Source organism: Leptodactylus fuscus, chromosome 11 (assembly GCF_031893055.1).
Source record: "Leptodactylus fuscus isolate aLepFus1 chromosome 11, aLepFus1.hap2, whole genome shotgun sequence".
NCBI lineage: Eukaryota > Metazoa > Chordata > Amphibia > Anura > Leptodactylidae > Leptodactylus > Leptodactylus fuscus.
In genome coordinates this window covers 39093332-39120584 of record NC_134275.1, presented here as the reverse complement: position 1 = coordinate 39120584, position 27253 = coordinate 39093332, and the positions used below count along the sequence as shown (strand labels likewise).

The following is a 27253-nucleotide window of genomic DNA, read 5'->3' as shown; positions in this document are numbered from 1 at the left end:
GATTCTATTTGCAGGTAAAATCTACGTGTGACAGCGCCTATAGAGAGCCAACACCATTTATAAGAGCCCTCCTAATAAATCCTCAGGGCTTTTTTACATTGCGTTTTTGGCCTTCCTTGCCGGGATACGTTGGTAACCAGTCAGAATCAGAGGTCAACTTATCCCTGCACGAAGAACTGGCCATTAAAAAAATAGGGGGGCCTGCAGTTCTCCGTGCAGGGATAAGTGGGGAGCTGATTGTGACTGGTTACCAACGTATCCCGGCAAGGGAGGCCAAAAACTCAATGTGAACACTCCTTTAAAGTGAAAGTCCCACCCCCAAACAAGCGGCTATGCTAGTAGCATAGCCACCTACATCATTATTATTCTCCAGCTAAAAACTTATATATTATATATATTATTGTCCCAGTTCCCTCTCCGCAGTGCCGCACACCCGATGTCCCAACAATCACCCCCCCCCCCCGTCCACCCTCTAACATCTTTCCATTGCCCCCTGTACCCATACCTCCCAACTTTTGAAGAACCAAAAGAAGGAGAAAATGCTTTGCGCGCCGCGGGAAATTTAGCCCCACCCACTGTTATGTTGACTCCACCCACTCATTAATTTTTCATGTGCCCGCACACTGTATATTCCTCCTACAGTCACCTGTAAATTATATGTCCCCCCTCCGTCTCTCCCCCAGCTTCATATACACCCTTCATCTGCCCACAGATTCATGTCCCCTCCATCTCTGCCCCCAGATTCATGTCCCCCCATCTCTGCCCCCAGATTCATGTCCCCTCCATTTCTGCCCACAGATTCATGTCCCCACATCTCTGCCCCCAGATTCATGTCCTTCCATCTCTGCCCCCAGATTAATGTCTCCTCCATCTCTGCCCCCAGATTCATGCCCCCCCATCTCTGCCCCCAGATTCATGTCCCCTCCATCTCTGCCCCCAGAGTCATGTCCCCTCCATCTCTGCCCCAGATCCATGTCCCCTCCATCTCTGCCCCAGATCCATGTCCCCTCCATTTCTGTCCACAGATTCATGTCCCCACATCTCTGCCCCCAGATTCATGTCCCCACATCTCTGCCCCCAGATTCATGTCCCTCCATCTCTGCCCCCAGATTCATGTCCCCTCCATCTCTGCCCCCAGATTCATGTCCCCTCCATCTCTGCCCCCAGATTCATGTTCCCTCCATCTCTGCCCCCAGATTCATGTCCCCACATCTCTGCCCCCAGATTCATGTCCCTCCATCTCTGCCCCCAGTGTCATGCCGTCCTCTTCATCTCTGCCCCCAGATTCATGTCCCTCCATCTCTGCCCCCAGTGTCATGCCGTCCTCTCCTTCATCTGCCCCCAGTTTCACGTTCCACATTACACTTACCTTCTCCTTCGTTCCCCCGCTGCTCTCTGCGCACCTCTCTCTCTTACTGGCGCACAGTTGTAGACGCGATGTGACGTCATCACATCGCGTCTACACTGCCGGGTAGCCGGTGGCAGCAGCGAAGCGAGGCGCTGACACAGGTCAGCTCCTCGCTTCAGCCGCATATGTGTCAGTGAGAGAGGCCGCAGCGGCGAAGCGAGGAGCTGACACAGGTCAGCTCCTTGCTTCAGCCGCATATGTGCTCAACTCAGATCTGCATCCTCTGGACGCAGATCTGAGTTGAAACAAACAGGACATACAATGACTGCTACTGGCGCCAGGGGGCCCGGGCCCCCCCCATTTTTAAATTTGGCTGGGCCCCTGACGCCAGTAGCAGTAGTACTGGCCTATCGGTGGCCCTGATAGGAAGCGAGGAAGCCGTCGGGGAAGCCATTGCTGGGTTGCCTTGTTTTAAGAGCCTGCGCAACCTCGTCCCCAGTAATAGGCGATTCCAGTGTGGCTAAGACCTCGTCAGGAAGCCGAGGCAGACTCGAAGCCTTGAGGTAGTGTCGAATCGCTAGCAGTAGCGAGGAAGCAGGGGGGGACCTGAGAGGAGCAGAGAGATTGTACAATTGACGATATAAACTAGCAAACTCTTCCGTGATATGGTTTGGATCCGTAAGGCAAGCACCCGATGCCCCAGTGATAGACGGAAGGTAGTTATGGGAACGTTGTTCCTGGAGGGACCTGGCCAAGGTGCGGCTGCACTTGTTCATAAAGTGGCCTTGTCATGTAGAATATGACCCGATGCCTGGCAGATGCAGATTTGCCAGGAGGTCACTCCTTTTTGTGAACACCTCCAGGATGTTTCAGTAAAGTTAGCAAGTATGATGTAACGTGTTCTTGTACTTATAAGTCCAGGACACCTAGCAAATCAAGAAAACTATATAATACAACAATGGGCCTGAGGCAACCATAATCAATGTGAAGAGGGTCCCCTTCAAGAATATGTTGGCAAGTCATCTTTGGGTACTGTGGGGAAGGTAACTCAGTAGAAGCAGTGGTCAGTGGTGCGGACCCAAACAGTCAAGACAAGGACACAAAATATGCAACAAACAGGTTTATTTAGAAAAACAGGAAAATAAATAAACCTTGACTTCAGGCAAAAATGAACAAAACAAAATACAGCTTTAACTTCAGGCAAAAAACAAACAAAATCCTGCTCGTCTGAGCGACTAACCAAAAATGATAACCTAACTATATGTGTGGCTCAAGCACAACTTTGTCTCACCGGACCCAGGGTTACAGGACAGACCCAGCTGCCTCCTCTCACTCCCTGGATCTGCACTGGAGTGCAGGATCTGCAGCCTTTTTCTGGCCTAGTAATAAGCCAAGGATCTACACCTGGGCTGAGGTCTACTCAAGACCCTCACTGGACCACACATAAGTTAAAAAGCTGGTGGAGATATAGGGAAATTCCAGCACTCTGCCTGTCACCTTCTCACAGTACCTATTTACTGATGCAAAGCCATATGAGTCAATGATCAACCAATGATCCGGGCCGATCCTAATTCCACACCTTGCCCCAATGACAATCACAAGGAATGACCGTATTATTAGTCCACTAATAGAACATTAGTGATCCCTCCTTTAAGAGAATATAAATTGGTAGCCTATCCTGTCTTACTTGAAGTAGACCGAGGCCTAGTACCAGGTACAACAACATCTACGAATGGGGTTGACGGAGGATCTGGAGCTCCATGATGAGTTGCAGTCCATTTGTGTGGCTCATTGGTTGGGGTCTGACACCTGCTAATTACACATTGATGGCCGGTCCTGTGGAAAGGTCATTGATGTATATTCCTGTAATGCTCCTTTAATGTCCTATGTCCAATCATTCACACAATGAATTCAGGATAATGTCTACATGCTTTCTCCTTACATACTATGAGGTTGTCACTACTTGGATTAGAAGAATGATATTATAGGAATGGTGAGTTAGTGCCGCCCTCATCTTCCTACTGCTATTCCCATGTTTCCTAGTAACTAATATAGTAGTTACTACGGCAGTATTTTCCATGGCTCCATTACCTGGTATGGAAGGTCTCTGACGCCGTTCACACTTATGAATGGCCCTTTCTTTCTCAATATCCCAGTAATATCCTTATGTGATGTATCAGGAATTTCCTAGTGAAAGCGGAGAAGCATATAACATTTATGAGGATGGATCAAGGACCGAGTCACATTTTACGCATCCAATTATAGCTGTAGTCCACATGTGGGGCACTGTATGGGGGCATATTTGGCAGGCACACTGTCGTATGGAATCTATTGCAGGCACTTATGGCACTTCTTTGGCACTGGAATATATTCTAAGGCTATATACACGTCTGCATTTGTCATATCTGCCACATACAAAAATAATATACTGTACCTTCATACAGCACTCTAATAATATCAACACATTGTGGAATTGTATCAACATGCTGATGATTCATGCCCCCTGGCATATCTGCTCCCCTGGTAGTCATGGTTGCTCACCCTCCCTGTTGCGTTCCATCCAGGTTTTTTGTGCCTTATTCTACCTGGTGCACGTTCCCATGTGTGTCCTCCCACAGGGTCAGCACCAGGACTGACGTCAACACCCAGCTTAACGGCAAATGTGCCGGGTCCCCAAGCTCCTTAGGGAGCCCACTCGGCAGTGGTGTAGGATATGGGCCCGTAGCCAGCTGGAAATGGCTGGAGCCCTGGACCACTATGATAGCGATCAGGGAAAACCTGGTTCCCCGACCGCTATCCATACTACTAATGGAAAGGGGCCTGGCGATTGCCGGTCCCCTTTCCAATAGATGCCAGCCCAGGGGAGATGATTAAAACTAAAAAAATACTTATACTCACCTGTTCTTGACCCAGTGTCTACTCCGGAGCTCTTCAGGGCGATGGCTGAGGTCCTGCTCCCCAGGCCTCAGTGCTGGGACCTCTGATTGGGTCCCATCAGTTACGTGGTAGCTGCTGCCACAAGGCCCGGGACATTAGGGGGCCTGGCCAGCCCCTGATATGTTTTTTTTTTTAAATAGGCCGTTACCTGCTGCAGTAACCCCAGCAGGTAACGGGCCCTATTTACTTAGCGATCTTCACTCCTGCTCATGGTGGCCTGTGCTTCTACTTCTGGGGCTGTGAACAGGACCGAGGATTGGTAAGTGAGGTTGCAGGCCCGCAAATCTCCTAAATACTGCTATCATTACACTCTGGGGTCTTTTCAGAAGCCAAAAAGCCCTATCTTTTGGAGTAGTCACAGCTTAGTGGCAGCTGACTCAGGTGGGTCAAAGGACATGCGAAATGCAAGGTCAGAGAAAAGTCAGGGTAGGCAGCACAAGTGCAGAGTCAAAGTTCAGGCACAGATCAGGGCAGGTGGCTCAGGTTCAGAGTCTGAGTCTAGGTATAGGTTAGAGCAGGAGGAACAAGTTCAGGGTCAAAGTCCAGGTCAGGTGGCACAGGCTCAGAATCCACGCACAGGTCAGGACAGGTGACACCGATTCAGAGTTCAGGCACAGGGCAGGTGACAGAACTTCAGAGTCAGAGTCCAGACACAGGTCAGGACAGGTGGCACAGGTTCAGAGTCCAGGCATATGTCAGGGCAAACGGCAGAGGTTCAGAGTCAGAGACCAAGCACAGGTCAGGTTAGGTGGCCCAGGTTCAGAGTCAAGGGACAGGTCAGGATAAGTAGTACGTTATTGGTCAGGTACCCATAAGGGAAGGTGTTCTAAATATCCTGTGGTACCAGGATAGGCTGGGGGGCAGGTGACTATTTGTGCTGACTAGGGCCGGTTCCAAGTTTGTGTGGGCCCCTAGCTAGGTAGCCTATAGCCAGATCGGTTGCACAGCACTGTGGATCAAGTCATATGTATAAAGTGCTGTAGAAAATAATGATATAAATGAATCTGAGGAATCATAGTGGTGTCAAATCTCAGGTGCTCGGTTGTACACCTCAAAGGCCATGCCCTGGTTGTCTGTAATGTTGAAAGCTATTCACTAAGTATCTAAGCATTGCTTATCCTCATAGTCCTGGTATGAATGCCAGTCCAGTCCAATCCAGTACTCTGCATGAATAGCAGTGAAGACTGGCACTTACATAGACAGATCATTAGGAATAAATAAAATAAAATATCTCCTTAATCCCTAGAGAGCCAGAGGGAACTGCAGGTGATAATCCTGAGTCTTTAAGACTTTGGACCAGCAGATGATTTTCCAGTGACTGTGTGTAGTGAAGTCACAGTAAAGGAAACAGATGCTTTAATACATCCTCCAATGCCGGGGAGTGGAGACTGTAGGACTATCCTCCATTCTTCATAGACGTCTGAGAGCTTAAACATATGGACACTGAAGAAAACTCCAATTGTAGAAAGTAAAGAGGCTGAAGCTGCGCAATGGAGCAGTGAAAGACTATAGAACAATCCTCAGAGCAACAGTAATGCAGCCTAAAGGGTAACGGGAGATCCCGAAAGGATGGAATTTCTGGGGATTTTACCTACAGATTTGAGCAGACAAAATCTGCAACAGAATACAATTGTAGGGACAAGGTAGATGTTAGAATGGTGTGGGGAAAATAAATTGGTGCCTGGATCCTGTAGGTGGCGCTACAGTTTTCTGGCGTAGAGGGATGCTATTGTGATGCACATTTGGCATATTGCCCTTTTTTACACTACAACCCCCGTTCTGTGCCTCACTCGTCATCTTGTGCGAATGTGAATGGAATGAGGTGGGGAGCAATGGGATGGAATGGCTGGTGCAATGATGCTTTTGGTGCAACATATTCATTATAACTAGAGATGAGCGAGTACTGAAATATTCGATATTCGTTTCGCCTCAATATTCGACTACTCGATCGAATATCGAATCCCATTACAGTCTATGGGAAAAAATGCTTGTTTCAGGGAAAACCACTATTCGACTAAAGGAGAGTCACCAAGTCCACGAGTAGCAGGAGGAGAGTGTTTAGGAGGAGCGCTGTGCAGTTAAAGTGCATGTACCCCATAGACTATAACGGGTCCGTGCGCTTTAACTGCACAGCACTTGCAGTTGCACTGATATTCCGTTCGGGGGTGTCCTCCTTCGGACTCCTTCCGGACGGGAGGCAAGCGCTAATGTGAACTTACTCGTCCTGTAGAACCAGCATTGATTTGCCAAATTCTATATAGTGTATAGCATTCGGCCAATCAACGCTGGTTCTGCAGCAGGCTCTTCTTTGCTAGTCGGCAGAGCTGGCAGCTTGTGGTTATGCGGGAGCTGACTTTTTCTCATAGGAATGCATTCACCATCATTGATTGGCCGAATGCTATACAGTGTACAACATTCGGCCAATCAACGCTGGTTCTGCCAAAGGCTCGTCTGTGACGAGGTGGAGTCTAAGATCAGACCACAGCAGTCTCCATTGTGGTCCAATCTTAGACTCCGCCTTGTCACAGACGAGCCTCCGGCAAAACCAGCGTTGATTGGCCGAATGCTGTACACTGTATAGCATTTGGCCAATCAACACTGGTCAATGCATTCCTATGAGAAAAAATCAACTCCCACATAACCGCAAGGTGCCAGCTCTCCCGACTAGCAAAGAAGAGCCTGCTGCAGAACCAGCGTTGATTGGCCGAATGCTGTAGCATTCAGCCACTCAATTCTGGTTCTGAAACGAATCTTTACTGCGAATAGGAGTAGTATTCGAACAAGTATGAGTATTTTGAATACCGTAGTATTCTATCGAATACCTACTCGATCGTATACTACTCACTCATCTCTAATTATAACATTTTGTATAATGTTTTCTGACGATAGTTACTGTATATAGAAAATCTAACTAGGGTAGATCTTTCTGGCGCAGGGACGTTCCCTGTGCCAGTTGCTGCCTTTATTAAGACTGGAATACGGTACGCCAGGCTTGATAAATCTGCTCTAATCTGTGCAAAAAACCACTGTGTGGGTAATGCTATATGGTAATGCTATAATGCTATATGGACCTCAGAGACATTAGTCACAGTTCAGACCGGGCTATCCTTTTTGGGTGTAAACAAATTTTTATAAATTTTTCAAAGAAGTAAAACGAAACAACAATAACACAATAATGCAGAGTAATGGCAAGTCCAAGGTATGTCACAGAACGAAAGTGGCATTGTAAATCAGCGCCCAGGAGGGGCAGGTGGGCTATCCTTTTTGGATCTGTGCCCCTCAGCCAGAGCGTTGCAGATGTTTTGATGACTGAAAAACTAAAAGCACACTGTTCAGAAGACAACTGCCCCAACAAAGGAGACACAGACTGGCTGGGAACATCCGCTCTAGTGTCCCTAAACACTGTACCTCCAGCCTCCATATGAAGTTGTTTGTTATCACCTCTGTTACCAGTATACCATGCGTTTTGGTTATCTACAACACAGACTTCTGAGTCTTATTCTTGCACTTGCCATCAATGGATCTCCAACCACCATCAGGCTCAGGGAGGCTTACCATCATACCCTCTGCCATCCTGCTCAGCACTGCCCCAATGGAGAGCTCCTTCCCAATGTAACCTTAGGTACTACATCTCCCGACCTCCTGGCCTTCCTCTACTGGGCTTTTGAATATACCCCCGTTATAGAAAAAGAACAACTGAGATCCCAAAAGGGACTGATATATGATGGACACAACCAATGCTGATGGACTACAATGCGGTCTGTCAGGTTTTTGTTCTGCTGTCCATCATTTTGACAGACAAAAAAAGTCATTGTTGCCATATTTTTGGATTAACTATTTCCAAGCTCTCCAAGGGCAAGCCCTCCATTGAAATGAATGAAAACCCTAGGAAAATGTAGTTTACATTGGGCTGCCATATATAATATACTCTGATGGAGAAGTGTCTCCCCCTTGTGTACTAAATCGAGATGGCACAGGGATACAACCATTCCAAAATGGTTTTCTATGGTTGCAACTTCCTTAGTATGAAGTTCAGCTCTGGAGAACAAACTGCTGCTGTTAAAAGTGAGCAGTGTATTACTGTGTATGTATAATCCTAATGAATGTACTTGCTATCTCCTAGCTGACCATCAGCAGCCTCTGCATCCAATCTACCATAGTTTCTCGCTATGCCTTGACCAAGGTGCAGACGGTTATGGTCAACCCTCATGAAGAATCTAAGGATGCCATCTTTGATTTGGAGTTACCCAGCTCGGCTTTCATCTCTAACTTCACACTGTAAGTAGGGGCTTCTCCTTACCACACACTGCTGTGATTTCCATGACTTTCCTCCATATTGAAATGAATAGAAAACCTAAGATTCTGTATTGCTATCTTTCAGAATACATGTCTGGCTTAGTAAGTGCTTGTAGTCCCCATATAACAAGGGTGATGCATTTTTTGCTGTCCCTCTGTTATTCCTCTTAGAAATGGATGAATATATTGACAGCTAATTGTTACCAGTAGGGGGTGTGTCCATATAGATCCTGACACTGTCCAATCAGTGCTCATAGTATCAGACTTCACAGGGACACACCCCTTAGAAAAAAAATGGTAACACCCACGAGGAACGACAGAGGAACGGTGCAACACAGAGTTATAAGGAAAGGGAATACGATTATTTAGGTATTTCCCCTGAACATTTGTGAATAAATTTAGAATTGTGTGTATAGCGCACCCCTAGATATATTTGCCAACTTATATGCTTATAAAATAGGGATGATTAAGTCCAATAAGGCCCGTCTCCGAACCACCCACAGCCTAGACACTTAGTGTCCGAGCATGTAGAGATCCAACCTATTGACAAGAGGAAAGATAACACCTAGTTGTTAATTTAGTAACACATTTTCAGGAGGAACAACAGAGGCACGTCTCAAGAATTTGTTGTTACATGTACAAAAACATATGTCAGGATAGCTGATGGGTCTTCTTAAAATCGAAGTATGCACAGAAGGCACAAGGTTAGGGTTAATAAAAACAAACATGTAACATACATGCAATTAGAGAGAGGCAGTGTCGATGTGCACTTGCCCAATATAGTGCCAGAGGATCCTCCAGTAGACCTAGGTTCTAACTAGTGTTGAGCGAATATTATTCGTTGAATACCTCGCTCCCATAGCAATGCGTGTTAGCGGCCGTCAAAAACCGCTTCCACGCATTCCTATGGGAGCAAGGTATTCGACGAATAATTTCGAATACTGTTTGCTCAACACTAGTTCTAACCCAATAATGGTCCAATGGAAGACACCCAAATTAGTAGAGTTCTATGGTCTATTTCCTAGGCATTGTTAGAGGGTGGACTCCAGAATTATTTTATCTGGTGTACCCAAGGAACCTCAGTCCGACATTGGAGAGAGGTGATGAGAAGTGAGCCCTTATAGACTGACGAGTAACTGCCTAACCAAAATATTTGGCTCCCTAAATCCAAAATGGTTGACCATTGTCTCAACATTCTATTCTTAGTTATGGTAGGAAAAGCAGCTCTGGAGCACAAACTGCTGCTCTAAGAAGTAAACATTCTGTGCATTTATGATCATAAAGGTCCCCTTAGGTGTTCACACATGGATATAGACGGGACCGGGATTAGGGAGGGCAAACTGGACAATTGCCCAGGAGCCCTGTCCCCAAACAGGCTCTGGGATCCAATCTGGAGCATTAGGCTTTTAACCGGATGCTTGAATCCCAGGAGCTCACACCTGTATCGGCATGCTGTGCTTTGCACACAGATACTGCTTAATCCTATGACAGAGCAGGGAACTGAAAAGTCCCAGCTCTGCCATAGAAGACCTATGGAAACACACGGATGTCGTGGTGCAGGTGGTGTGATGACATCACTGCATTGCACCACCTGTGCCCCTACTACAGGGACAGTCTTTGGCTGCTCCACTCATCGTGGGAGTGTAGTAAGGTGAGTACAAGATTTATTGTTTTATGGTAAGGGAAAGAGATTACCTGCTAATCGGGCAATCCATTATTTCTAGGGGAGGGCTAATATTTGTAGTGGGGGGACTATTAATATAAGGGGGCAATTGTAAGGGTGAAGTGTTATTTATAAGGTGCAACTGTTATATATAAGGGGGCTACTATATATAAGGACAAACTGTTACATATAAGGGGTTACTATACGAGATTACATATATATAAGGGGGAGCTTTGTATAATTGTTCCTCAATTATATTAGTCTCCTTATATATTATAGTTCCATTATAAATAATAGTTCCCCATTATAATAGCTCCCATGATAAATAATAGTATAATTGTACCCCCTTATAATAACCCCCCCCCCCCCCCCCTTAAAAGGCGAGAACTATTAAATAAGTGAGGTTATTTGTAATGTCTCTGCCTGTTGGGGACCCTGCACCACCTCTGCTCACACACTGCGATGCAGGAAAAGTATTCCGTTTGTTTCCTTGCTTAGAGTTTTTTGTTGCTCTGTCTGAACACTGGTCTATTGCCTCTCCTCTGTATTTGATTTTCCACCACACCGATCTCCTGTTTCCCTCTATTCATCAAATAGTTAATCAGCCTTGTGTGTGTGATTTACAGCCTGTCCACCCATCAAGACTGGGGCAGATTCTGTACTTCTTATAAACAAGTAATCTGCTCACACCATGGTTGCTGGCTATTTTGAATCTCTCCTGTGACTTTGTCCTCGCTAGTTTTCTACTTGCACTTTCTATTGTATTATGACCTTTGACTTTCCTTGTGACTACTCTTTTGAATTACGATTTTGTACTGCTTTGTCTCTCTGGCTTTGACCATTGGCTTGCTGACTTTGCTTCTGTGTTGTTTTGTCCTGTCTTGTTCTGTGTGACACTTATTTCTAGGTAGGGTTTTGCCGCCCAGCTGTCATCTGTCGCCTAAGACAGTTCAAGCAAGTAGGCAGGGACAGGGCCTGGCCCGAGGTAGGGCTCACTCTCTGTCTTTCCCTTCTTACATTGTTTTAGCAACAGCACTAGGGAATTGCCCAACTAGCAAATCCCTTACGCTATTATAAGGTTGCAACTATTATAAATAAGGTGAAACTAATATTTATAAGGGGCTATTATAATGGGGAGATTGTTATATATAAGGAGGTTTTTATAAGAGATGACATATTATATATAAGGGGGGACTATTTTATATAAGGGTACACTGTTAAATATATATGGGGGGGTATTATGTGAGAAAAGCTATTATATATAAGGGGGTTATTATAAGAGATGACATATTATATATAAGGGGGGACTATTTTATATAAGGGTACACTGTTATATATAAGGGGGGTATTGTATAAGAAAATCTATTATATATAAGGGGCTATTATATGGGGGAACTATTATATATAAGGTTGGCAGTTATAAATGGGAGACTGTTATATAAGAGGCTATTACAGGAGAGGAACTATTATATATATAAAGTGGATTGTTATAAGGGGAGAATATTTATAATAGGCCTATAATATGTGGTTGGCGCTATATATATATATATATATATAGAGAGAGAGAGAGAGAGAGAGAAAGAGGGGCGCCTATTATAATGTGGTTGCTTATATTTATATATTTTATAAAGAGAGTATTGTTATAGGGGCTAGTATGTATAAGAGGGATAATATGGACTATTATTTATAAGGTGAACTATTATTTATGAGGACTATTATTAATAAAGGGGACTATTTTATTAGAGCACTATTATTTATGAGGTAATAACTGATAAGGTCGGGACTATTACTGATATGGGGCACTGTTTATAAGCGGGGACTATTATTTATATGGCAACGCTATAATAACTGAGAGGGTGCAAAAATCTATTAGGCGGTACAAAGGTGGTTATATGGATCGTGTGTGGTCATAATAGGGGTGGCTGTTACTGTTTTGGGGTCAGAAAGGGGGTGTTATTAAAAGGGCTGCCACTGTCAATATAAAGGTGTTGTTGGTATATGAGCATTTGGGGCCCCGCTTGTAATTTTGCCCAGGGCCACCGTTTGTCTAAAACCGGCCATGTATGTAGCAGTAATAATCCTAGAGTGTAAGTAGGCTTATCGTTATGTATTTCTAAAATGGAGAAAGTTGCTGCCGTTTTCTTCCCGCTTTGCTGATCTTGGCCGCAAAATAATAATTCAAAAATAACCTAGAGCTTTGAAGTCCAGCTTGGAAGAAAACCAAGAATAAACAGAAAAGAGGAAAGAAATGGTGCAAGTCATCCCCGCACACAGCTCCCTGTCACAAGGGAAGGTTTTGTCACTGCAGCCAAGTTAATCTTGGCCGGCCCCTGTCTTTCTAAAGTTTACGCTGGCCGGCCGTCTATGCGTGTCTCTCTAAGACTTCAGCTTGCCTGGAGACCCAGAGACAGAGGAGCCGCTGTATTCAGCCGCCTGATTCTATTCTGTACAAGAAGGAATCAACATGGACCGCAATGTCACGGACAGGAATGACCATCTTGAGATGTTTTTGTCCCAGTGTCCATCGCTAATGTATTCTAGCAGCCCCAGGGATCAGTGAAGTTCAGGACACAGTGTGCTGGTTCGTAAATTACCACCGGGAATAAAGATTGTTCCTTTTCATTAGACACAACTTGCCCAACAACAAAAACACTCCGCGAGGTATAATGAACATCCTGAATGGGCGCTGTCCTAATTTCGCTTGAAAGATGGGTGGCCTGTTCACTTAAATTGGTCCCGTCACCTCTCCTGACATGTCTGTTTTAGTAAATACTTGTATTCCCTATTAAATAACAATTCCAGAGCATCTTTTCTTATAACTCTGTGTTGTGCCGTTCCTCTGTTACTCCTCCAAGAAATATATTAGTACACTTGTAAAAGGGGTGTGTCTGTTCAGAGTCAGCACTGATTGGACATTGTCAGCTTGCAGGGACACACCCATGACTGGTAACACTGGTTTATTCATAGATTTCCAAGAGGAATAACAGAGTAACATCATGACAGAGTTATAAGACATAATCTGTACAATTGTTATTTTGTAGGGAATGCAAGTATTTTTCAGGACTATTTTTAGAGGAATTATTAGGCTTCAGGAATATGGTTAATCTATTGTACTTCCCCAATTCAAAGATAAGGACTGGCATGGAAGGGGCGGCTTCTCGGTGTCTGGAAAGAGAGGGCATATCTGAGTTGCCTGTCAGAAAGCTCTCACATTATATTATATGTGATGTGGGCACTTCAATCGTCGATCACGTCACAAAAAGGGGCATGACCATCAAATTTCATGCCCATGTCTCAAAAAGAAGGCATGGAGTGTCCTCTGTAGTTCACCAATTATAGAGGTGAGTGCTTTTAGCCAAAAACTGTCATTTTATTCTGCCCCTGAATTACAATGATATGCCCTCTTGCAAACTTCGGTTTTTAGGAGAAACAGAACCTTTGTCAGCTATATTTATTATTAATAATACATTTTATTTATATAGCGCCAACATATTCCGCAGCACTGTACATAATGTAGGGTCATACACAGACAAAGACAAATTACAGAGAAATAGTCACTTCATACAATGGGACTGAGGACCCTGTTCACAAGAGCTCAATCTATGTGGTAGAGGGGGTAACGCGAGGTAGCAGGGGTGACATAGGAGGTGGCATTGCTTATACAATGGTCCAGACGTTTGTTGTGATAGAGGTTATTTCCATTACACATAAATAAAGCTGTATGAGCCGTCACCAGTCGTGTCCTTTACCGTGCAAGCGGTGCCTGGACATATAAAATTACAGTCCGATACAGCACCATATCCTGTTGGGTAATGCAGGAGTGTGAACAGAGGAGGGTTATTTTTAGGGATTTTAACAGCAAATGGGTTTACATTAGGAATTGTGATTGGCCTGTCTGAAAAGATCTGTTTTTAGTTTGTGCTTGAAGCTGTAGAAATTGGGAGTTAATCTGATTGTCTGGGGTAGAGCATTCCAGAGAAGTGGTGCAACTCGGGAGAAGTCTTGGATATGGGAGTGAGAGGTTCTGATAATAGATCAATGTTAGTCTTAGGTCATTGAGTGAACGGAGAGCACGGGTTGGGCGATAGACAGAGATGAGGGAGGAAATGTAGGGAGGTGCAGCATTATGGAGAGCCTTGTGGATGGAGGTGATAAGTTTATATTGTATTGTGTATTGAATGTAGTGACTGGCACAGACCAGAGGCATCGCTGTAGCGTCTAGACTGATAGATGAGCCTGGCCGCTGCATTCAGAATAGATTGTAGAGGGGAGAGTTTAGTGAGGGGAAGACCGATCAGAAGGGAGTTACAGTAGTCAAGGCGAGATTGGATGTTTATTGTGAATATTTATTGTCATCGCACTAATTTCTCTGTCATCTACAGATTTCCTCCCCCTCTTTCCTGTCTTCCTGGTTATCAACCATATCCATATTCCCTCATATATTTATAGGATACATCTTGTTTTTCCAAATTTTGATATGTCCTAGTGATATTATAGAAGTTTAGATCATCATCTGTAATCTGTGGGAAGACTAAGCAGCAAGTTTTCTATTTCTCTGCAGCGCCCACAGAGGGGAAATTCAGCATTACATTACATTCAATAAATGAATATTCTGTCATATATATCATAGACATGTAACCGCTTTCCATTTTGGTCCCTTAATTCTCACGATTGAAGAAAACTGATAGAATTTTGTCCTTACAGCACAGTTAATGGAAAGACCCATGTAGCCGAAGTCAAGGAAAAACACCAGGCCAAGAAGATGTACGATGAAGCAAGACGTCAGGGAAAGACTACAGCTCATGTTGGGACAAGGTAAGGGCTAAGTAGTAAGATAACAAAATGGTTCATAGATAAGTTTTAGGCATTCTTTGCCAGTGCCGACCTGAGACTCCAGTAACAACAGGGGTGTTCTGTTGTCCAATCTGAGCTATCCCCTTTAATGTATCCTATTTTGGGTATATGGACATCATAGAAGAGAGTCCTACTGTGGTGGACACACTGCCATCATATAGGACATTTGGTCCAAAATACTCAAGCAGTGATGAGTATAGGGCTGCAGGACTTCACGTCTATGCCACAGTTCCATAATAATGTGTAAATTATTCATCCGGCTTTTTGCCCTACAGAGATCGAGAGACAGAAAAGTTTCGTGTATCTATGAACGTTGAGGCTGGTGGAGAAATTACCTTCACATTGACCTATGAAGAACTGCTGAAAAGACAACTGGGGAAATATGAGCACTCTGTTAGTGTGAGGCCTGGTCAGATAGTCCAGAACCTCACTGTGCAGGTGATAATCTCAGAAAGAACAGGAATAGAGTATGTTCGAGTGCTACCTCTGCGGTCCAGCCGACTGCTTACCAATACATTGCGAGGTGGGTATCATTAGCTGGATGGAAAGCTTAAAGTATAACAAATTCAATGATTATGTTTGAAAGGTATCTGTTGTTTCAACAGGTGAGGCAGCAGCACCTCCATCTACTGAGATAGAGAAGAGTCCACACTGTGCACGAATCACTTTCCAACCAACCCCCGAGGAACAGGCTGCCCAGTCCAACTCGGGGATTGTTGCAGATTTTGTCGTCCAGTATGATGTGACCTTGAAGGACCTTGCAGGTGATGTTCAGGTAAGTAATCTGATGTATTAGACATCAAGCACATTATATAAGGTGAAGTCATTCACCATATTTCATGTCTTGTCATTCAGATCTACAATGGCTATTTTGTTCACTACTTCGCTCCACGTGGACTTCCAACAATCCAGAAGAACGTGATCTTTGTTATAGACGTCAGCGGGTCAATGTTTGGCACCAAAATTAAACAGGTGAATTCTTGTGTGAAAAATTATTTTTTCCCAATTTTCCCTATTCCTTCCAATTCTGTGCCTCCATTTCAGTGATACTAGCCCTGTGCTGAAGACATGAAAAATCTGATAATTATGATATGAACGCCTGCTGAAGGGGGCGCCACCAACAGTCTGGCACCAAAGCCACCAAGAATCTTACATACTTACCAACTTTTTAGTTGGTAAAATTTGGACATATAAAGTCCCAGCCCACCCGTATACACTTCCCCATCCCACTAGGCCTGTCCCTAAATAGACAGGACTTCACACCTTATAATGGGATTTTAATAAACATGCCCCATTTAGGGTTGGAACTAGCCCAATTTGCTGATACTGTTAACAAAAATTTTGAATAGTTGGTAACTACATTATGAATCTTAGATTGTCAAGGTTGTCCCAAACTTTCAGAAATAGTCGGCCATAAACCGTATCACATAGAAAGAGCCCCAAATCAACATAAGTAATGGGGCCCCCATTTACCATATTTTATCTGTGATACTGTTGTGTGCTTATGTTTTAGAGAAACATTTGGGGTTTTGACTACTATCTCTGCACCCCCTATAGCTACTTTACATAGGGCATCGTCCAACATGAGGCCACACCGAAGGCTGCTTGACAAATCCCTTTTCTAGACAGTAGACCAGGGGTAGGGAACGTACGGCTCTCCAGCTGTTGCAAGACTACAACTCCCAGCATGCATACTTGCTCTGCTGTTCATGGAACTCCCATGGAAGTGACTGAAGCATGCTGGGAGTTGTAGTTTCACAGCAGCTGGAGAGCCGAAGGTTCCCTACCCCTGCAGTAGACTGTTCAACCTAAAGGGGTTGTCTGATGAGTTCAGATTAGTTTACCTCCTCTGGCAGACTCCTGATGTTTGACCATGGGGGGAAGGAGTTCTGACTTGGTGCTAACCAGCTGATCAAATGATCAAGATCAGCACTCCAACTCCTTCATTTCTCCACCCCTCCTTCCTTTCCTCTTTTTTAGCCCCACAGGTAATTTACCTGTGAGATCAGGGAAGGAAGGAGGAGGTATAGTGAACCTGGGTCAAGGGCTGGTTCTGAACACATGACCTGGGTGTCAGAACCAGGCCCATCCCAAGATATTCTGAACACCCTGGACAACCCCTTTAAATCTGATTTGAAATTGGCCCTATTTTCTGCTTGTACAGCATGAGATGTTTACCACCCTGTATGCCGCCATATTCGTCATTCCTTATTTTTGCTCTCTCAGACAAAAAGCGCCATGCACGTCATCTTAAATGACCTCCACCGAGATGACTCCTTCAATATTATCACCTTCTCAGATGTGGTCAAAGTTTGGAAACCTGGCGCATCCATCCAGGCAACCTATCAGAACATCAAGAGCGCTAAGGAGTATGTGAATAAGATCGAAGCTGACGGATGTGAGTAAGATGACTTCACCAAACTGCTGAGACACCAAGGTTAAGACTTAAGAAAATGTCGTTAGTAAAAAAAAATCTCTGGAAAATGTAAAAAAGAGGATATTGGGGTATTTATTCTGGAAGGAAGTAGAGAAAACTCTACGTGTTCCTGGAAAACTTTGCTTTCATGTCTGTAAGGAGGCGGCCAAGCGGTTACTCGGTAAACTCGCCTTTATGGGTTTAAAGGGAATCTTCAGTGTTTGCATGACTGCTTAGGTGGAAGGAGCTGTAAAAATGTACTTATGTCTACCTGGTTATCTTCAGCCAGGTGCAGGGAGTTGTCACACAGGAACATACATGGCTACCAGACATAGGCTGCTGGCCTGCTTCCTAGACAGTCAAGGTGGAAGAATGCCCAGTTGCTTTGTGGGATCACTCCCCAGGCTGGGGCCACCTGTAATCTGCAAGAAACAGACAGAAGATTTTAACTGCCCCACAGTGCCTCCGCAGGAGGAATGAAGCATTCCATGGTGCCCATGTAAGGCTGGATTCACATCTGTGCAGAAACCGCCGAAAATCAGCAGAGAAAAAAGGCTCTCCATTGTTCGGGTCCCTTGGCGCTGGTGGACCTAAATGATGGAGCTCACAATAGTAGTGTGAACCTAGTGTAATCCATAGGGTCCTAGAGAGATGCCCCACATTTAAAACCACAAAATTGATTGTGTTTTCAGATGTGGGACTGCCCTCTATTAACCAAAAATTCCTAATTTAACAATACAAAATTGGGGATTTTAACCCAACCTTTTTGAATTATCCCTCTAATTGAATTGGGTACATCCTTCTCAGGTCCCGTGTATCATTCATGATTGATGTGTTCCTTTAACTGCCATTTAAAGGGGTTGTCTGGCCAGTAAAAAATGTTATTTCTAAAAGCCTCAGAATGGTTAAAAAAAAAAATAAAAATTAATATTTACCTCTCTGATGCCCTGATATTCCAGTTCATCTTCCTTCTCCCTAGGACAGATCATCACTGTGATCAGTGATTGGCTAAGCAGTCACACTTCCTGTGTCAAAACAGAACAGGAAGTGGAGACTGGGATCTGGAGTCTGGGATCTGGAGATTGGTGAAGTGATTATTAATTTTTGTTATTTTTGATCATTCTGAATCTTTTTAATATTTTTTTTTACTGTCCAGACAACCCCTTTTAGAAGGACTTGTCTGGACCGATGGGTAACAAATAACATCATGCTAAGATTGTCAAGGTAAAATCATAGAAGGATTGACAAAAACTAATGTTATATGTCTCTTCAGGGACTGATATTAATGCCGCTATCCTGGCTGCTGCTTCTATCTTCAACCAGACATCACCTAAAATGGAGAAAGGTGGAACAAGGCAGAAGATCCCTCTTGTCATATTCCTGACAGATGGAGAGGCCACCTCTGGCGTTACAGCATCCACCCGAATACTTCAAAATGCACAAAAGGCACTCAAGGACACCATCTCACTATTTTGTCTGGCATTTGGTGAGGATGCTGACTACAACCTCATGCGTAGACTGTCTTTAGAGAACCGTGGTATCGCGCGCCGCATCTATGAGTATTCTGATGCCACCCTACAGCTCAAGGGCTTTTACGATGAGATTGCAAGTCCTCTCCTCTTCGATATCGAGTTGGCTTATCTTGGAGAAACAGCCCAAAATGTAACCCAGACCCTTTTCCCCAATTATTTTGAAGGCTCAGAGTTGGTTGTCACCGGTAAACTTAAATCTGGCTCCAAGAACCTTCAGGTTAGGATGACAGCTCATGACCAAAAAGAGAAGATCAGTTTAGAAAATGACATCACCGTGGAGGACAATGCCACACAGTCCAGTTTTGGATGCTCAAGTAATGTGGATGAAATTCAGTGGTTCGTCCAGAGGCTTTGGGCTTATTTTACTATTCAGGACTTACTACAGGCAAGGTTCAAGGCAAATGACACTATAGCTCGGAAGATACTCACTGAGAAAGCCACCAACTTGTCCCTTAAGTATAACTTTGTGACACCGGTCACTTCTCTGATCGTCGTAAAGCCCGATGATCCAGATGAACCAAAAACAACTCTACTAACAACCACTACTGCTACTACTCCAATGCCTAATCCTGCAACTCACCACAATGCTGTAACCTCTCATACTATAGTATCTATCACTACTCCAAGTATTCCTTCAGTAAAAACTAAGACCACTACAGTTGTTAGACCTACAAGGCCAGCCAATAAAACATCCAGAACATCAATAGCAGCCAAAATAAACACTACAAGGCCAGCCACTTCAAGACCATCAACAATTTCTCAAGTTACAGGAACCAGAGGTCAAGCTACTGTAACTCCTGGGATTACCACGGTTGGTATCTTAAGAAAGATAACAACTATGGCCTCTACTACTGGATCATTTCCAACTACTCGCTCAAATTTCCATCACAATACCCTTCTGTCCTCAACCAGCACACTGCTTCCCAGTAGTTCTATACCACAAGTAACTACGAAGACGGAGAAACTGTCTTCCACTTTCTTGAATTCTGAAATTCCAAACATCTCAGTAGGTCCGAGCAGAGGGTCCACCAACTCAACTCCAGAGCCCACGCCAGAGACAGTGGCAGGAAATCTTTCTGCCTCTTTTATCAGTACGGTTACACCAGAAGTGCAGGATGGGGATGCACAAGAGGCGTTCAACACAGTGGTTCCAACTTCTCTTCCCATCAACCCAACTTCCTTGAGGCTTCTTATTCTACCTGAGGATACTGAACTTCTACCTGGGACCTTCTCATATTCATCGTTTGTGGAATCCCTAAACCCTCCACCGGTTTACAGCTATTTTGAGGGGATTGCAGGTACTTAAAGTTAATTTGCACAAAAATCTTTGTAATATTAAAGGAGGGTTCTAGGCTAAATACTGGGTGAAAAAGGGTATCATGTTTTCTTAAAGGGGTTGTCCAGGAAATACATAACTGGAGCAGGAGGTTGGGGAAGGTGAAACATTAAAAAAAAACAAAAAAAACCCCATACTCACTGGTCCCTAGAATTACAATGTTCCCCGATGCTGGTGGAAGTTCTCACCGCACATGACTGCTGAAGCCAAACAGTAGCCTCATTGGTCACAGGAATGGACCCGGGATGTCACCAGTGACAAATGTGAGTGTGCTTGTCCACAGGCTGTGTGTGGTATTGCAGCTCAGTTCTATTCACATGAATGAAGCTTATTCGCAATACCAGACACAATCTATGGACAAGAGTAGACCTGCCCTTCTTATCCTGGATTATCCTTTTAAGTAGTCTTTGGTATGCAATTGTCCCTAGTACATAAGATGTGTCCCTGACCATAAGTCCGTATGTAGAGTACCAGTTAAAGGGTTAGTAATTGATGATCTATCCTTAGAATTGGTCATCAGTTGAAAATCTTTGAGGGTCCAATACCCAGGACCCCCACTGATCAGCTATTTGATGGCGCAGCACTCCTCCAGTGTTGCTTCCACTTCACCGGCCATGTGATGTCAAGTTCATCAGTCACATGGCCTGTTCACAGCTCAGTCTCATTCAAGTGAATAGAGCTTAGCTGCAATACCAAGCACAGCCATTATATAAATGTATAGCCAGTGCTTGATTTTCAGTGAGGAGGTTGCATCATTCATCCAAAAGCTTTGGTCTCATCAAGCAGCTGATCGTACCAATAGGTCATCAATTAATAATCCTGGGAAAACCCCTTAAGGCTGAGGGCCCACGTTGCAGAAACGCAGCTTTTTATGTGGCAGATTTTGCTGCGGTTTTTTGAGCCAAAGGCAAGAATGGCTACATAGGGAATGGGAACTATATAGGAAATTTTTATACTTCTACCCTCTGCTCAATCCACTCCTGGCTTTGGCTCAAAAAAACGCAACAAAATCTGCAACAAAAGAATCTGCGTTTCCGCAATGTGGGGCCTCAGCCTAAGACTCCACGTAGCGAGCCACAGCTGAAAAGCACTGCAAAAAAGACAGCGGTATAAAGACATTGCGTTGTTTTTTGCAGCGTTTTTCACAGAAAGTGCACAGAGTTTTCCGCTGCGGACTTTCTGCTTCTATTATACCTGTACGGAAAATGCCAGCATTTCCATAGGTATAACTGACATGCTGCGATTTATAAAAACGCAACGGTTGCAGATTTTGTTTCTGCAATGTGTAAATGAGATTACCCAGAATCCCATTCACTTTGTAGGCACTATAAAACACATTGTTTTTTGCTGTGGCCAAAGCACTTGGCTTTTGCAAAGTGAGGCCCCACATTGCAGAAACAGCTATTTTTGTTGCAGATTTTGCTGTGGTTTTTTGAGCCAAAGCCAGGGACAGATTGAGCAGAAAGGAGAAGTATAAGAAGCAGCAGCCATTCTTGACATTGGCTAAAAAAAACGCTGAAAAATCTGCAACAAAAAAGCTGCACTTCTGCCTAAATGTTAGAAAAAGTATAGTTGTTAGAACTGATAAATAGTCACGTATAGTCACCTCTGCTGCTCTGTATACACTCTGTCTAGTGGTCAGGAAAGCAGCAGCAAACACTGGTGCCCACAGGAAGATACCCACCTTGCCAAACCAGGCACATCATTGGCACACCGGACTTCGTGCATTTACAAAAATAACAAACAGCTGTCAAAGTACTGAGGTAGCAAATATTAAATAACCATAAATGCTATTCTACAAACCACAAGGCGGTCCTCTGTGTTTGCAGGTCACACCTACTGCCAGCTAAATACATTTTGTAGAGCAAACCTCCACCCCGCCAACGACTTCTGTGCCCACATCTGCAAATCATCCGATAGGTATAAAGCTGTAAACATGCTACTTCAATATCTAATCTTGCCAGGCTGAGACTCGTAGAAGTTTGCTGTTTTTTTTCTTCCTACAAACAGCACCACTCAGTACTCAGGCCATAAACGGTATTGCAGTACAGTTTAGTTGGATCATTGTATATTTCTGTACATTTTTTCACTACAACTACAAAAAATGTATATCAAATAAAAACTGGATGTGCAACTACCTATTATCTGTAGGATAGAGAGAGAATACTAGGCAGGTAATTAATATGCTGTCTTCATTTTGCAGGTCCCAATTTTGACAGTGCAAATATAGGGGAAGCAGGAACGGACTATGACCTGGACGACTTAATAGATGGGCCAGACATGGACTACTTCAGTGAGTATAGTGCAGGTTTGAGGTAACTCAAGGTAAATGTGGATTTAGAAGTGAAAAACAGGGACATATTAGCAAGCTGAGCACCCTAAGGAGGAAAATGGTGAGGAATTTGGTGCAGAATTTCAGCGCTGAAAAAAAAAGCCTCCCATGGATTTCAATGGGTTCCTTTTTCTGCTAGGTTGGAATTACATCACACGGTCACTATAAACAGACTGCGTGTGATATAAAAAGGAGCCATGGCCTCTTCATACTGCTGGGCAGCAGGAACTCACCGATCTCTTATTGATGATTTATTCTGAGGAGAGATCATCATTAAAAATTCCTGCAAAGTGGATGGGATTCTAGCAAATTCCATCCACACATTGCGGAAAAATACACGCACTGGACCTGTGGTTTTAGAAATCACAGCATGTCAATTATACCTACAGAAATGCTGGCGGCTTCCTTATAGGTATAATGGAAGCAGAAAGTCTGCAGAGGAAACCTCTGTGGACTTTCTGTGAACAGCTCTGCAGGAAAAACCGTGATTCATTACTGTCGTGGGTTTCCTCCAGCGCTTTTTTGCTGCAGACCGCTACATGGGGCCTTACCCTTAGTAAAGCCCAAGTGCACCTTAATTAAATCAACTGCCCCCTTATATTAAGCCCCTGATCCCCCTGACATAAATCCTGGGCTCCTAATGACCCCTTATATAAATAACTCCCTCCCCCTTGTATTCATAATGCCCCTAATAGTCCTTATATAAAAGACTCCTCCTTACATTCACAATGCCTCTTTCTATAGTTGCCCCCTAATGAATCCTCCCTTATAATACTATGTATAAAACACCCACAACTGTGCTAAGAAACAAACAAAAAAAAGTTATACTCCCCTACCTGCGGTCCTTTGGTGAGTGGAGCCATCAACGCCTCCTCTTCTTGGCCCTACACTCTATGTGCAGGGTTCACACAAAGGAAGTCTACGGTACGATGCTATGACGTCATCGCACCACCTGTGCTGGGTGTCTTGTAAACCGCAGGCCTGAAGTGGCTTGCAGTTTACAAGATAGTTAATTGCAGGATGGGAATTAACTAGATCGGTGTCTGCAGACATCATTCTAGTTAAAATTAAAACATGAATTGATTGCAGTCACGGGTTGGCCCCTCAAAGAGCTAGTGGACCCAGGGCAGCCTTTCCCTCTGCCTCCACGCTAGCTACACCTCTGGCACCACCCTTATGCATGGGCTATGTCTGATAAATTTGATGATGTAAGTTATTAACATTGCTTTCTGAGTTTTGTTGTGTTTTCTTTTAAAACAGGCGTTTCCCGTGGTGTCCCAGGACTGCAGACCTTCATGTCTTCTGGTGAGAACTTTTGATGCATGATTTGGGGTAGTACTTGTGGCCTCCTCACATCTAAAACACATATAGTAACAACAAAGTCCATAAAACATCATGAAAAAATGATTTAATTAATTTACAAAAATTTTCGGGACAGAAAATATTTCAACACAAATCATAATTATAAATATATATACTGAATTTGATGACATTTTGTTGTCTCAGTTGATGGCGATCCACACTTTGTGGTCAACTTACCTCAAATTCGGGAGAAGTTGTGCTTCACTCTAGATGGACGGCCCGGGGATATTCTGAAGCTCCTCTCTGATCGGGCTACAGGTAAAGTTCAGGCACCTTAATCTGATTAAGTGTCCTCTGTGGTGGGGTCAAGTTCTGTCACAAGTGGCTGTCCCCACTGTGGTTGGATCAAGTTCCCATAAGTCACAAAGTGATGAACATTGACCTCCAAGAAGTGGAAGAACTTTCTATGTAGTCATCAGTAACTCACAAACTTTAGATATGTCCTGTTGGTGAGAGGAAACCAGTGTAGATGTATACAAAATGTGCAGAGCACATAGCGTGTCACGGCAAATTTATATAGTGAGCCCCACATTCAGCCCCGTTCACGTACACTTTGACTTCACCCAATCCCTATAGTATAATGCTCCCCTCATTGTGGCTCTCACATTATAATGTTCCCCTGGATATATCCTCACATTATAATGTTTCCCTTCTGGTGCCCCCTCAGTATAATGTCTCTCTCATAGGGCCGTCTCAGAATGATGTCCCATGCTGATGTTCCCACAGTATAATGTTCCTCTGCTGGTGTCCGCATGATATTTATATCATTTTCTCCACAATACCCCCAGAGTATATTGCATCAAACAATGGAAAAAACATAATACACACTTTTCCCAGTTTCCCCGCAGTCCTTCACTGACTCCACTGCCAACTCCAGGGAGCAGCAGGCAAGATATAAGTGACATCAATACATTACGCCTGCTACTCCCAAGACCGCGGGAGCAAGAGGCAGGGGCCCTGCTTCATCACTGTATGAGTTAGAAAGAAATGTGTCGAGAGTTCAGCTCTGAAGTCTGCAGAATTGTGAATGCAGCTGTGGTTTAGAATGTAGAATGTTACTATTGAATGAGATCTCCTTCTGCACTTCTCTTTTTTTCCAGGTATCACTGTAAATGGACATCTGATGAAGGCTCCTCTGAGAATCGGCCATGAAAACCGTCTACGGACCTATCTAGACATCATTACTATCACCATTAACCAGCCAAGGTCCAGCTACGTAGTCAATATCTCTCTGGACAGTTTGATGCTGAAGGGTGAAAAACTGATGGTACTCCCCATAAGCCGACCCGCTCTGGTGAGAAAGCCCAGACTGACCATCAAGATCTCGCCGTTCTCCAACATCACCATGTGGATCGGTCGTCATGTGGAGCTGCTGATCCTGTTTCATCGCTATCAGCATCCGACCTACCTACAGATGAACCACCTGGGCTTTTACATTGTCAGAGGAGATGGGTTGTCTTCCAGCTCTGGAGGTCTTCTAGGTAAGAGCAGGCAGTAGGACAGAGGATAGTTGGGGAAACCCTCTGGCCCATTGAAATTTCTACAGAGGTGGCCATAGATGAGAAGGTCTGACTCAGATTTGAAGTCCACTGTTTAGGGACCCTGGCATTCCTCCATGTGGGGTTTGATCATCTCTTCCTACAATAGGTCATCAATATCATATTTATGTGGTTCTTACACATGGAACTGCCACCGATCAGCAGATTGAAGGGACCGTGATATTTGGTCAAGTGCTGTGGCTTTTTCACTGCTTAGCAAGCACAGTAACATACATTGTATAGTGGCTGTTCTTGGTATTGCAGCTCAGCCCCATTAATTTGAATAAGACTGAGCAGCGGCATGGCCATGTGTCCAAAAGGACATGATGTCACTGACCAGAAAACCCCTTTAAGCCCCCTAACCTTGTATGTTATTGCCATAGGTAAGCATAAAGGACCTGACAGTCTCCCTTTAGACTCTTTTCCTTGCAGGAGACGTCTTGACCAAAATGAATAAAGTCATCAAAAAGACAATTATATAAGATAATCAATTTCTGATATTTTTCAGGACAATTCCAAAACGCCGTGGTAGAAGTCACTGACCGAAAACAGGGCAATGATGTGACCTTTTCTGGGGTGCTGAGAAGAGGCAATCACACAGCCCCAGCGACTCTTGTGGTCAAGTCCTTGAAGGACTCGTCGGCACAGACGCACATGTCCAAATGTTGGTTGGTGAAGCACACAGATGTAGAGAAGATTCTAGATGGAAACTACCTCTCCTATGTTGTGTCAGACCTCCAAGAGATGTAAAACCTCCCCTCATACATGTACAGATGTAGCAGAGCTGAATTTGTGAACTGACTGTAGGTAACTGTGTAGGATTGCCATAGATAGTGTGCTATAGTGACAAACTCAGCTCTCCTACATATGTACCTACAGTCAAATAGTTCTAACCTAGCGACTGATAATCCAGGACGTCTCGTAATCTGGCACTAGTATCAAGCACGGAACTGCAATAGAATACCTATACAGAAAAGGACTGGTCTACCAATTGGGTTCACATTGACAGGAGGAATAGTAGAGGCACAGGACTTAGGTTACTGTATTATAACAATTGTATGACTTTGTATATTTATATGAGAGAAATATTAATTAAAGGGATTGTACAGAATGAGAAAAACATTTGAACACAGCGCCACAACTGTCCGTAGGTCATGTCTGGTATTACAACTCAGCTACATTCACTTTAATAGAACTGACATGCAATACCAGACACCATCTGCGGTCAGGGTGGCGCTGTTTCTCAAAGAAATCAGCTTTGTTTTCCTAATCCTGTCCAACCCTTAAATGTATAAAATGTATAGAAGCAAAGTAGAATGAGAATGAATGAAATTCTATATAATACAAAAAGAGGCCAACAAGTAATTCATGGAGCTGGTGTTTTTGTTTAGTTGTTTTTTTTTGTTTGTTTTTTAAATAATCGAAAATGTTTTTCATCCATTGACCCTTGTCACATATTTCAATGATCAAGCCAAGGCCATTGATGTGATGTAATGTGGTTCAGTGTAGACAGGTCTGTAATATCAACAGCGACACCTGCTGGTCACACCTGACAAATGCTCAAGGACTATTTTCAAAAATTAAAAAAATTCTAATTTCTAAATTTGTTACAAAATCTGATAAAAAATCCAATACTTAC

The 27253-nt window shown here is 43.9% G+C and overlaps 1 protein-coding gene across 1 annotated transcript in view; it reads left to right on the top strand.

Moving 5' to 3' along the window:
• ITIH6 (inter-alpha-trypsin inhibitor heavy chain family member 6) overlaps positions 1-27253 on the top strand; it is a 36514-nt gene extending 9261 nt beyond the window's left edge. Inside the window, exons 3-14 of the mRNA XM_075260043.1 lie at positions 8409-8563; positions 14949-15059; positions 15374-15621; positions 15704-15873; positions 15954-16070; positions 17325-17496; positions 18788-20344; positions 22586-22675; positions 23975-24019; positions 24221-24334; positions 25177-25557; positions 26123-27253. Coding sequence (XP_075116144.1) covers positions 8409-8563; positions 14949-15059; positions 15374-15621; positions 15704-15873; positions 15954-16070; positions 17325-17496; positions 18788-20344; positions 22586-22675; positions 23975-24019; positions 24221-24334; positions 25177-25557; positions 26123-26364 — 3402 coding nt within the window. The 3' untranslated portion in view covers positions 26365-27253. The remainder of the gene's footprint in view (positions 1-8408; positions 8564-14948; positions 15060-15373; positions 15622-15703; positions 15874-15953; positions 16071-17324; positions 17497-18787; positions 20345-22585; positions 22676-23974; positions 24020-24220; positions 24335-25176; positions 25558-26122) is intronic.